At 38.9% G+C, this 12,327-nt stretch overlaps 1 protein-coding gene across 2 annotated transcripts in view; it reads right to left on the bottom strand.

The window, feature by feature from the left end:
• Nucleotides 1-1,026: 1,026 nt before the first annotated feature.
• Nucleotides 1,027-12,327, bottom strand: part of TAF1B (TATA-box binding protein associated factor, RNA polymerase I subunit B) — a 55,435-nt gene continuing 44,134 nt past the window's right edge. For both annotated transcript variants that reach the window (XM_019970718.2, XM_070799149.1), the window contains 6 exons: nucleotides 11,235-11,412; nucleotides 10,640-10,686; nucleotides 9,779-9,869; nucleotides 5,464-5,534; nucleotides 4,721-4,943; nucleotides 1,027-1,464 (listed from right to left, as the gene is read on the bottom strand). In XM_019970718.2, the coding sequence (XP_019826277.1) occupies nucleotides 1,260-1,464; nucleotides 4,721-4,943; nucleotides 5,464-5,534; nucleotides 9,779-9,869; nucleotides 10,640-10,686; nucleotides 11,235-11,412 (815 nt within the window). In that variant the 3' untranslated portion in view covers nucleotides 1,027-1,259. The remainder of the gene's footprint in view (nucleotides 1,465-4,720; nucleotides 4,944-5,463; nucleotides 5,535-9,778; nucleotides 9,870-10,639; nucleotides 10,687-11,234; nucleotides 11,413-12,327) is intronic.

Below are 12,327 nucleotides of genomic sequence, written 5' to 3' on the forward strand. Positions count from 1 at the left end.
CCCTGGATGGCCACACGGCCTGCCCCCTCGACTGCATTTCACACAGGCTGGTTTCAGCTCAAATGTCACTTCCAGACCGTCCTTCTCATCTACTTTGAACTAAAGGGCCCACCTGATCACACATCCCTTACCCTACCTTTTCCTCACTGCACTTCATTGCGCCCAATATTATTTATTTGTATACTATCTGTCCCTGCCTTGTTCAGTACTGTACCTCCAGGGTCTAGCGTGTGTCTGGAACACAGAAGTTGCTCAGTAAGTATTGATTGCACAAATAAACGAATGATGAAATCAGAATGCCTTTTTCCAATATCCACACCAGGTATTAGACACCTGTATAATCTTTGCCTACCTAATATGCGGGAAACATCTCTGTAACTTGCATTTAATATGAGTGACACCGACTACCCTGTTTTTAGCTTGGCCTTTGTCTTTTGTTTTTTCAGAAAGCTAGCTTTTCATATCCTTTGTTCAGCCATCTTTTTCCTATTACTTTGCAAGCACTATTGATATATTAAAGGACTTATCCCTTTGTTCATTGTACACTATAATGGTATTTTCCCAGCTTTTCAGTTGCCTTTGACTTTGTAGTCATATTATTAATCTTTTCCTTTTGCTTTCTGGTTTTGAGACATCTTAAAAAGTCCTTCCCCATTCCAAGATCATCACAGCATTCACAGTTGTTTTCTTCTAAGACTTTATACATGTATATACAAAAGATTATAACGTTTAGATCTTTGATCCACCTGGGATTTACTTTGGGGTGTAAAGAGTAAGGACGTGATCTAGTTTAAAAAGAAAATTTAGCTTTAAAATACAATGAAGCAACTTCCCTGCTGGTCCAATGGTTAAGACTCTGAGCTTCCAATTCAGGGGCCCAGGTTCCCTCCCTGGCTGGGGAACTAGATCCCACATGCCACAACTAAGAGTTTGCATGCCACGACTAAAGATCCCACATGCTGCAACTGAGACCCGGTGCAGCCAAATAAATAAATAAGTGTTTTTTTAAAATACAAAGAATACAAATTCCTGGATACCATTTACTTAACATTTTAACGAGAACATTCATAATTTAAAAATAAATTCAAATAAATTTCACCTGTTTTCCAACATACATTTTTGTTTGATATAGGTATTTGTATGTATGTACGTGTACGCAATAAAACTCTATTTTCCACCATTCTCTAGAATTTTATATTACAATGACATTACTTTCATTATTAAAATATTTTCCCTGGCAAGTTTCCACTTCATTTCTTTCAATATTTTCTTGTTTTCCTGGATCTTGAAGATTTCTTGTTTGTTTTATTATATTTTGCTTTAAAAAGTCTCTTTTCTATTAAGCTCACTTCTTCATGGAGAAAGGAAGTCTTTATTCTCAGCAAGAAGGAGAAGAGATTTAGTATAAACTGGTAACTCAGAGAAAAATTGGATTCTTCGTAGGTTGTCACATGCTTACAATGGCTAGAAGGGGAAGAAAAAAGACACCATGTTTAAAGAGCCATTTAGAAAGGTATGCACTGGTCCCTTGAATATCCCCCAAATAACCTAAAAACTGTATATGGTTAGACTTAAGATAGTACTCTGAGCTAGAAGGAAACGAACAACCTGGAAGGAATCCTACATTTTATAAAGGAAAAAAATGTTAGCACTGTCTGTGGCCATCAGGCGTGGGACACAGGTAGTCCATAGCCAGTTCTCACAGCTCCTCCTCCACTCCAGGTGGGCCCCCCCTCTTACCACTGTCAAGGCAAACAAAAGCACACAGGGAGAGATTCTGGACATACTGAAAACATACCAGCAAAATAATCCCCAGCTCCCAACCAAAATAGGATACCAGGCTTAATAATGTATGTTGCAATTCTGTATTATAGAAGGAAGAGTTAATGAAGCAATTTTGCTTATTTTAAAGTAATAAGTAGAACCTGAATCTGATCAAATCTCTAAAACACTAATGAAAACTGCTAAGTAACTCTGCCAATCTCTGCCTACACCAACGTGGAAGCAGGGGGAAAGGGGAACACGTTAAAAGGTGTCATGGGCCGTAATCAGCAAAATCTAGACTACAGGAAATTGTACAGGACACATGACCTGGATTACTCAATAAGTAAACTGCAAGGGGGAAATAAAAGAGATAAAGGGGGAATTTATGAACTAAAGCATTTAAGGGCTATCTCTACCAGCGGCAATGTAAAGACTTTATGTGGATTCTGAGTTATTTAAAAACTTACTGTTGACAATCAGGAAAATCTAGACATTGACTGCATGTTTGATGAGATTAAGGAATTACTACTAGTTTTTAATGTCAGATTAATAGTATTCTGGCTTTAAGAAAATTATGAAGTTTGGGACTTGCTTCCAAATAATCTGGGAGTAGAGGGGTAAAGCAGTGAGCTGGCTAGGGTATGGGGAAAACAAGTCTAGCCACGTGGAAAGTTGTTAATGTGAGGGTGACTATGGGTAGGGGGCGTTAATTATACTGTGCTCTCTACCTTTGAATATACTTGAAGTTTTCCATAATAAATAGTTTTAAACAAGTGAACAATATATAGATGGTATAAGCATTTAGACAATGATTTATGTTAACAAATATGGCCCTAAATTCCTGAAAGAATGCTTGCATTTGCACCATAGAGCTCAGACACCCATCAGATGTGACTATGGATAACTACTCTTGGTTCTTTCATCTGCAAAACAGAAAAAAATAACTACCTCATAAGATGGAAAAGAGGATTGAATGAGAATATATATTAAGCACTTATCCAATAGCTGGCACAAAGTAAGGGCTCAAAAATGTTCACTTTCCCTATACTCCTTTAAAACTGATTTTTAAATTTTCACTTAAAATCTTAAGCCTATTTTAATAATATACAAAAAAGCCAATACCCAACTATGTTCACTAGTAGGAAATTTAAAAGCCTCAAATGTTTGTGCATTGATTAGTTTAATGGAAACAGAGTATAAGCCATTTATATGAATTCTCACAAATAAGGTGCCCTCTTTTCTTCTTTTCTAATTTTTAATTTTAGCTCTATGAAGAAAGATTCTTTCAGACAAAATATTATCACAAAAAGGGTAAAAATATTGTTTCCCTTGCCTAGGGACCATAAAGAAAGTTTTATTTTTACAACAAAAAGATAAGAAAAGGTGTACAGTAGGACTTTTTATTTCTAAGTTGAATCAACAACAGTATCTTTTAAGGAGGAAATGGCAACCCACTCCAGTACTCTTGCCTGGAGAATCCCATGGGGGGAAGAGCCTGGTAGGCTACAGTCCACGGGGTCGCAAAGAGTTGGACATGACTGAGCTACTTCACTTCACTCACTTCCCTTATCATAAACTCGGAAAATTTAAATTTTCCTAAAGTTTTAAGTGATAAAACCAAATTTAACATACAATCATTTAAATTCATCCAGATTGTTAGCTCCGCCTCAGACAAGAAGGATAAATACCCTCATGATCTGAAGGGCTCTCACAGCCTTTCTCTGCTTAGTTCTCAAGGCCTGAGTGTTCTCAAAATTATTTCCCAGTACAATGCCTGTCTCTTCTGAACCCTCAAAACTGAGTCCTCCTGCATAACAAAATTCTCCATATAGCTGAAGATCTGCTCTGTTAAGGATCAAAAGATTTCATTTTAACCATTTTGGATAGACATCTTTTAAAACTGAGTTATATATTATTTGGTTATTATTAATCAGAGAACATTCAGCCTATTTTCAAAAGCCTTTACAATTATATGGTGACAAGTTGTCCACTTTTATTGTGGAAATACTAGAAAATACAGGTAAGAAAAACAAACCCAAAGAGAATGCACGTAATTTGGGGACATGCTAAAGCAGATACAGGGTCAAGTTTATTTAGTCCTGTGGAGCTGTTGTGTCATGAATGAACTTCAGACCACTGTAATTTGAGTTCTTTTGTCTGCTTCTGCGGCTGGTTCCTCTATTGTTTGTCAAACGGGTACCACTTATATTTGCTGTCAAGACATTCAGCAGCAGATACCTTTCAGTCTCCCACCTACTCTGCATCTTCTGATGGCGAGGAATCTGGAAATCAGACAACTCAGCCTGATGGACACACACCTCCCAGCAGAGTGAGGGACTAAAGGGCCTCCTGAGAAGAGTGTATATACGTTAGTTACGGACTCAGTAGCCATTTTATTGGTTAGCTGGACCCTTTTTTGCTTACTATGTGGTTTTAGGCTATGGACTAAATAGGCAAGGTAATTTGACAGACGATTTTGGTACACAAAACCATGGTGATAACCATGCTTGATGCATAGAGTGTATTGCTTAGCCTTATAACTCATGCAGAGAAAAAAGTCTTGGTTGTTTCATCTCTGATTATAACAAGGTCTATTTGTAACTAACTGTCTTATGTTACAGGATTATACCCATTAAAAACATCCAAAAATGCACTGATCGTGCCATGTGAAGAGCACAAAGGTGTAGGTTCCCCACTAACCCCCGAGGACCGACTGCAGGCAGATAAAGCAGATGGTACTAACGCATCAGGTCCTAACTTCCTGTCCCATGTGTGGGTCTGGGTGGCTCACCATCTTCTAAAGTCCAACCAATAACCCATCTGCCTCTCATTATGACCAACTCCTTTAAATCATAGGTGGCCTTTTTTTTTTTTAATGAGAAAAGACTACTGCTTCAGGCCAGACCAGAGGTTTCAGGGTGGTTTTTATCCCATTATTTCTAAGAGCATTGCATACCTTTTACAGAACTTCTGCGTACTCAGCCAGTAGAGGGAATTCTTGGTTGTCAGGGACTGGCCTTTCTGCTGCAGGACTCCCTGGAGGCTATGCCCATGGAAACAAGGCCTCTCGCTGTCCTCTTCAGTCCAGTTGAACTGAAAACTTGAAGGCTTTTTTTTTTCAACGTTTGGTGCTGAATCCACCAGTGTGCTAAACTGTTTCTGAAGACTCACCACCATTTCTGGAAATGAAGGGAAAAGAAATGAAATAAAAACTCACGTTAAATGACGAGGTCTGTAGTTTACTTGATAGTAACGCACCAACGCTGGTTTAGTAGTTTTGACAAACGCTCCATGGTGATATAAGAGCATAACTAGGGGAAACTGACACTGGAAGAGGGATGGCGAGGAACTACTTGAAAAGGCTAAAAGGTAAGTTTTATGTTATGTGTATTTTACCACACACAAAAAAACACCAAAAACCAAAAAAAGCAGTTCTCCAAATAAAGAGTTCTGAGAGTATAGATGTATATAGCATTTAAGATTTTGGCAAGAACTTAAGTTCTGTTTGAATATTGCAATGTTCCTGAAATAGATTTCTATGGACATTTCCTACAGAGAAGGACGTTTCTCTGGATGTGCAATGGGACACTTGTTAAACAACTGAGAAAAGGACTTATGCATTCACTTTTCAATTTAAAACACTTAGCTTTTCTACAGCTGGGCTGTTACTTGGTGTTAACGAGACGAAACCCCACTCACCTCTTCTTTTATACACTACCGGCCTGTCAATGGCTGAGTAGTAGAGTGGCTTTTCACCTTTCCACAGAAACCTGCCAAGATAAAGACGCATTTAGAGCAGGATGGAGATGAAATGGGCCTCAACACACTTCAGAGAAGTTTCTCAATGGCAGTATCTGAAATTCCTGATACTCATATAATAGTTCTGACTTAGAATGACCTGCTGACACGCGTCTCTACAGCACTCATGACTTAGACGTAAGAGGGTGGCACTGCAGGAGGCAGGAAGTCAATGGAAGGATAAGTTCCACACAAAACCTCCCAGATGCCATAAGATCACGAAGAAATGATTGATTATACCATCATCATAAAATTCCCATGTCGCCTGTTCTCATACAGTGAGGCCACCTAAGAAACTGCTCCTCCTTGTCTTTGGCCAAACACCCTTCTGCTGCAGATAAGGTAGTGGTACTTCTGACTCTGATAACTTGTGCAAAGTGAACAGTAAGTGCCTGCCTTCTAATGCAGAGGTGTAATCACGGTGAATAGGTTATGGTCTTCCTGAAAATTATATGTGAACTAAATCATACCACATTTAAATATTCAGAGAGCTTGCCATTTGTGATTCTTTCAAACATCTTTTTGTTATTTATCAAATAATAAAAGTGACAATATATTCAAGGTAAAAAATCTCTTAATAATAAAGAAGTTCCCTAAACAGTTTAATCCCACTCCCTAGATAAACCCACTATTAAAAACGCCTTGTGACTACCTCATCTAGATAGATTTTCTTATGCATTTATAGTAAATGCCCATACAGGTTGCAATTACGCTGCAGTCAAGGAGGTGTTATTACTTCCTTGAGGTTATATGCCCAGAAGGTGGGAAAGGTGGGCCATCAAAAATGATTAACACTCGTCAGACAGTCCTTCTTTAAGCATTTACTTTACTTTGTTTACCTCTTTTCAAAACTACAAACAATAGAGGCCCAGCACGAAGCCAGGAAGCCACAAGGTGGCTTTTCTCCAGGAAGCCACAAGGTCCAATATGCTCTGTCTGTCCAGTCTTCCCTCGAGATTTGGTTCCCCACTGCTGTATATTAAGGTATAATTCACACGTAGTAAAACCAACCCTGTTCAGTGTATAGCTGCACTAGTTTAGACAAACACATACAGTTGTATAATCACCACCATGAACAGTTCCATACTCTCAAATCTCCCATGCCTCTTGAAGGTCAACTCCTCCCCTGATCCTCAGTTAAACTTGGTCTCAATCACCAATCTGTTTCTCTATTCTTACAGCTTAGCCTTTTCCAGAAAATCATATAAATGAAATTAGACCGTATGTAACCTTTTGAGTCTTTCATTAGCATAATGTATTTATGATTCATTCATATTTCTGGATGTATCAGAAGTCTGTTCCTTTCTAGTACTGAAGAGTGTTTCATTTTACAGATATGCTACAGTTTACCCATTACCACCTGAAGGGCATCTGGGTTGTTGCCAGTTTTGGGCCACAAGGTTTCATTCGTTTTCTTGTGAATGAAGTATACAGATCTCTATATATTCATATATAGGTTTCTGTGTGAACTTACTTTTGGCCCATTTAAAAAACTGAGTTGTTTTCTTATTATACGAAAATAATTCTGGATACAACCATATATTGGATACAAATCATATATTCTGGATATAAACCTTCTATCAGATATGTGATTTGAACATATTTTCTCCTAGCCTGTAGCTTTTCTTAACAGTATTTTTAGAAGAGAAGTTCTTTCTTTTGATGAAGTCTAACTTGTCTTTTTTTTTTCCTTTATGGATCATGGCTTTGGTATCATATCTGAGAAAATTTTTGCCTAACTTAAAAGGCTGCAAAGATCTGCACATGCTTTTAAATTTTCCTCCATGAAAACTGGCAGTCAAAGCACTCTCTAAAGCTATTTTTAGGTTTTCAACTACAGTTTACTAGTGTTGCTCACAATCCCATGCATAGAGAGACCTATGCTGCACTGTAGAAAATACTTTAACAACTTTTACCTGACAATATGGAAGATGATGTCTAGAAGAATAGAGAGAAAAATTAGAAATTTATGTCAACAACAGAGATGGGGAAGGGCAGAACAGGTGACGGGCATACATGGGAGCCCTGTGCCCACAGAGCAGTCAGCAGTGACTTAGAAGTCATCTCAGTCATCCCAAAGCACAGACTCTACGAAGGATCTTGGTAACAGATCCCCTGGACAAGCTCTTCCCAGAGGCCTGGTGTCCATCTGGAAAATGCCACTTTGAAACTAGACATACGTTCTTTGGTCACTAAATTCTCCCTTAAAGTAGCTACAAGTCAGTGAGCCTTTTGATGCACAGCTGACTGAGGCACTGCAGGAAGAATCTGGGCTCTAACAGGTATGTCTGAAGTGTAAGTTGGTGCCTGGTTTGGGTTCACGAATGGGCACCTGTTCAACCCTGAGATGCCCAAGTGGCATGGCCTCTGAATACCTAGCCTTTCAGTACTGGCCGGGACCACCCCAGCGGCACCAGAAAAGAAAGGTCCGATGGCTGGTTCTCCAAGATTACCTAAGAACTCAGGACAGCCTATGTTCTCGCTGCTACTCTTGTGCCTGCTGAGAGCCAATGACTAAAGACATTCCTTCTCCAACAGAAAAGAGGAAGGCCTCCGTTCCCCGGGTGCCCACAGCTGCCAGAAGCTCACCCTCACTATCTGTCCAACCTGAACAGGAAGAAACTGCCCATCTCCTCCCCTCTTCAGCAAGGATCCTCTCTCCCACAGCGCTTTATTCATCCCCAGAAGTCTGTTTCTCGATTTAAAAGCTCTCTTAAATTCAGGGGAGAAATAATCTAATTCTATCTGCAAACACTGAAATTTAGTTCTTGATTAAGAATATCAAGGAGGCCTTATTAGCCTTACTTTACTGATGAAGAAACTGGAGTTATCATTTTAACTAATTTGAGGAATCTTGATTTTTCTCAGGGGATATAAAATGACTTGAGCAAATGAGTACTGTTGCAAAATGACATAAACTACAGAAATGTTAACCTTTTCTTCAAAGTTTCACAGAGACTCAAAGTTCCAAGAACAGATATAAAACCCGTTCAAATCAGAAACCTATAGCAATGTACCCTCTACTACATAACACAGTATCTCTGAAAATTTATGAGCTGACTACATTTCAGTGCACTGAGGCCGCAGTTAAACAGCTGGTTTTAAACAATCAGGATTCACCCCTGCACTGTCTCTAATGCTATGCTCTTTCCACTCTGCCACGGTGGACCTGGGTGGGCTTCCCTGTTGCTCAGTGGTAAAGAACCGCCTGCCAATTCAGGAGATGCGGATTTGATCCCTGGGTCGGGAAGATCCCCTGGAGAAGGAAACAGCAACCCACTCCAGTATTCTTGCCTGGGAAACCCCATGGACAGAGGAATCTGGCGTGCTGCAGTCCATGGGGGTCACGAAGAGTTGGACACAACTTAGCGACTAAACAACAACAATGGACCTACGTGAGGAGGAGAGCTCCAGGTCAAACAGTGAGACTGACTGAAACATGCTACTCTCTTTCTGCTTTGCTTTGTTTGGATTTTTATAGGGAACTTTATTTTGGAGGAACAGTCCAGTTATAGACGACACAGGCTGACGTCTGCAGTCTTCTGTAATAGTGGGAAGCGCAGATGGGAACTGAGCCACTGTGGGAAACGAAAGAGGGAGGAATACCAGAAACGCAGAGAAGAGTCATGCAGATTACGAAAAGATGAGTACTGGGTACAATACAGCTCCCTGGACTGGATTCTGGATCAGGAGGAGGACACTAATATTACTATTTTTTAAATCTTCTGGCCACACCGTGTGGCATGTGGTATCTTAGTTCCCTGACCACGGATGGACCCTGCCTCCCTCACGTTGGCAGTGTGGAGTCTTAACCACTGGATCACCAGGGACGCCCCTAAAAGGACATTATAGGGCTTCCCTGATAGCTCAGTTGGTAAAGAATCTGCCTGCAAAGCAGGAGACCCCGGTTTGATTCCTGGTTTGGGAAGATCCCCTGGAGAAGGAAAAGGTTACCCACTCCAGTATTCTGGCCTGGAGAATTCCAGGGACTATACGGCCCATGGGGTTGCAAAAAGTCGGACATAACTGAGCGACTTTCACTCACTCACTAATAGTTAATAGAAATATTTTAAAAAGTTTAGACAGAGGGGTTAATTCTAGAAAAAAGGGTCATAATGCTGGTGAGTCTGAACTGATGAAACTCGAGCTTTCAGATGTAAAGCAATAGACTTGAAAAATAAAGTCGGTGAATCTAAAGCTAGAAGAGGTAACATACTTTGCCCTGGCTTCCTCCCACTTTTGTTTTTTCTCATCAATAGCTTTCTTCATAACTTGGTACCATTTTCTGAAATCAAACCATGGTTTATCTGAAAGAAATGAAATCCATGATTATTAACCAAATATGTCACATTATTATAACACATGTTGCTCATTTGAGTCTCTACTCACTGATCTGACTAAACATTTATATGCCAGCCCTTGGAAATTATGGAGGGACTGACTATGTCCACACTCTAGTATGACTCCTGAGCAATCTGCTGTCACTCCCTTCCGTTCTGAGCTCTCACCTATACTGTGGCCCTTTATTACACCAAAACTACCTTAAAAAAAAAAAAATTGGAATATAGCTGCTTTACACTGTGGTGTCAGTTTCTGTTGTACAGCAAACTGAATCAGCCATACATACACATATATCCCCCTTTTTTGGACTTTCTTCCAATTAAAGTCACCACAGAGCACTGAGCAGAGCTCCCGCAGCTCTACAGTAGGTTCTCATTAGTGATCTATTTTATACATAGTAGTGTAGATATATGTCAATACCAATCTCCCAATTCACCCCATCCCCCTGCCTTTTCCCCTTTGGTAATCATACGTTTCTTCTCTACAGCTGTGTTTCTATTTTTGCTTTGCAAATAAGATCTTTACTATTTTTCTAGATTCCACATATTGAAACCATCTTTTTACATGTCTGTTTATCCTAGATTTGACTATTACCTCCTTGAGAATAGAAGATATATTAGATAATTATACATATAAACAGTCTGATACAAGGTACAAGTTTCTTCTTCTCTATATTTATTGTATCTTTTAATTCACCTTTTACAATCACTTGATTGACTAAAAACAAAAAAAGTACCTTCTTTGTTCTTTTCATTATATTTCTTGGCAATATTAGACAAAGACCTGGAGACACAAATAAACAAATCAATTTATTTGGAAATCATTCATTTGAAGACAGTTAAATTTTGAATTCTTCCGAAAGAAAAGTATAGAACAGTACTTGAAACTGATGCCAACTTTTAATGCAGAAGCAAGCACTTAAATAGGGAAAAAGACACTGCCACTCTTTGTTGGCATTTTAAGATTCTTTCACTTTCCAAAATAATCTTTGAGGATACATAGTGCCAGAAACCAAAAGGTACACAGATGAAGTGCTAAGTGACTCTTTAGAATTTGTGTATGATGATTTAAAACTCAAGAGAAAGAGACACATGTGTATCTTCCTAAAAATGGAAGAAAACATGATCCAAACAACTTTCTAAAGGAGAATGAAATCTCTGACAAATACCTGAGCCAAAACATCAGGTAAGGAGTAACTGCTGCTACGAGTCAGTGTTCTGTAACAACTGAGAGTCTCTACTTTCTACTGAGTAAAGGATATAGAATCCTTTACTCTGAATTAGTAGGGGAAAATCATACAATTTTTTCCTCCTAAGAGTACACACACTTACCATTCTAAATTGTCATCCAATAAAAAGAGCAGTTTCAATGCCACTACAATGACAGCTACAGCTTGCACATCATATTTAACAGTTTTTGCCTTTTTAGCTATAGGATCAAATCTTAGAAAATCCACTTCTCCTATTCCAGTCGATTTTACCACTAGGCAGGTTACATTATGCATTTCATCTGTTGAAGAACAAAACAGAAAAATGTGAAATTAAATTCTTTGGTTAATGAGACCATACTAATGTATACATCCATGAGATAAGCTTTATCTTAAAATATGATACTATGCCAGAACTCTGAGGTATACCATTTTGTGTATAAATAAACCAAAAAATGAAATGTGTATAGAAAAACAAATGGTCGAATCCTGGCAAGGTTTATCTTCTCCTATTCTGACTTCCCAAAATGCCTGCTATCTATGGCACATATCTTGGCACCAAATATACAGGCACACATCCATCTTCTATTGCTTCATCCACGCTCCTTGTCTGTGTTTCTACAGCAATTTGCATTTACCTGAAACTAACTTTCCTGTAAGACCAAGGGCTTCTCTAATATGTACTCACTCGGAAAGCTAGGGCGCCTGGCCTTCCAGAGTGCATCCCGCCCGCTGCACTGCTTTCCCAAAGAAATTACACGCTCAGCACAGACTCATCTGTTATTCAAGGCTGAGTAACTTGGGACTTGGAGCCAGAACACCTACAGCCTATATATTCAGGCCTTCTGATCATGAGCTTTGTGACTCCGGACTAGAGCCACTCAACCTCAGTTTCTTCATTTGTAAAAGTGGGTTATGGTGAGGATAAACATAGGACATAAAAGACAGGACAAGTGAATTATACTTTGAAAACTCTGAATTACTAAGCAAATTTCTTTACTTACTAACTGAAGTACCTATGTTTTGATTAAATTCAAGTAGAACAGTTGTTCTTTACAAGAGCATAATAAGTTGTATTGCATTTCCTATATACTGTCAGTCATTATGTTCTATTGATTCTATTCTCTTAATGTAATATACAATACTTTTATAACAGTACAAATAATATTACATACAGTACATACATGTCTCTCTATATAGTATTATATATAGAATGT

This window comes from Bos indicus, chromosome 11 (assembly GCF_029378745.1).
Source record: "Bos indicus isolate NIAB-ARS_2022 breed Sahiwal x Tharparkar chromosome 11, NIAB-ARS_B.indTharparkar_mat_pri_1.0, whole genome shotgun sequence".
NCBI classification, from domain to species: Eukaryota; Metazoa; Chordata; class Mammalia; order Artiodactyla; family Bovidae; genus Bos; species Bos indicus.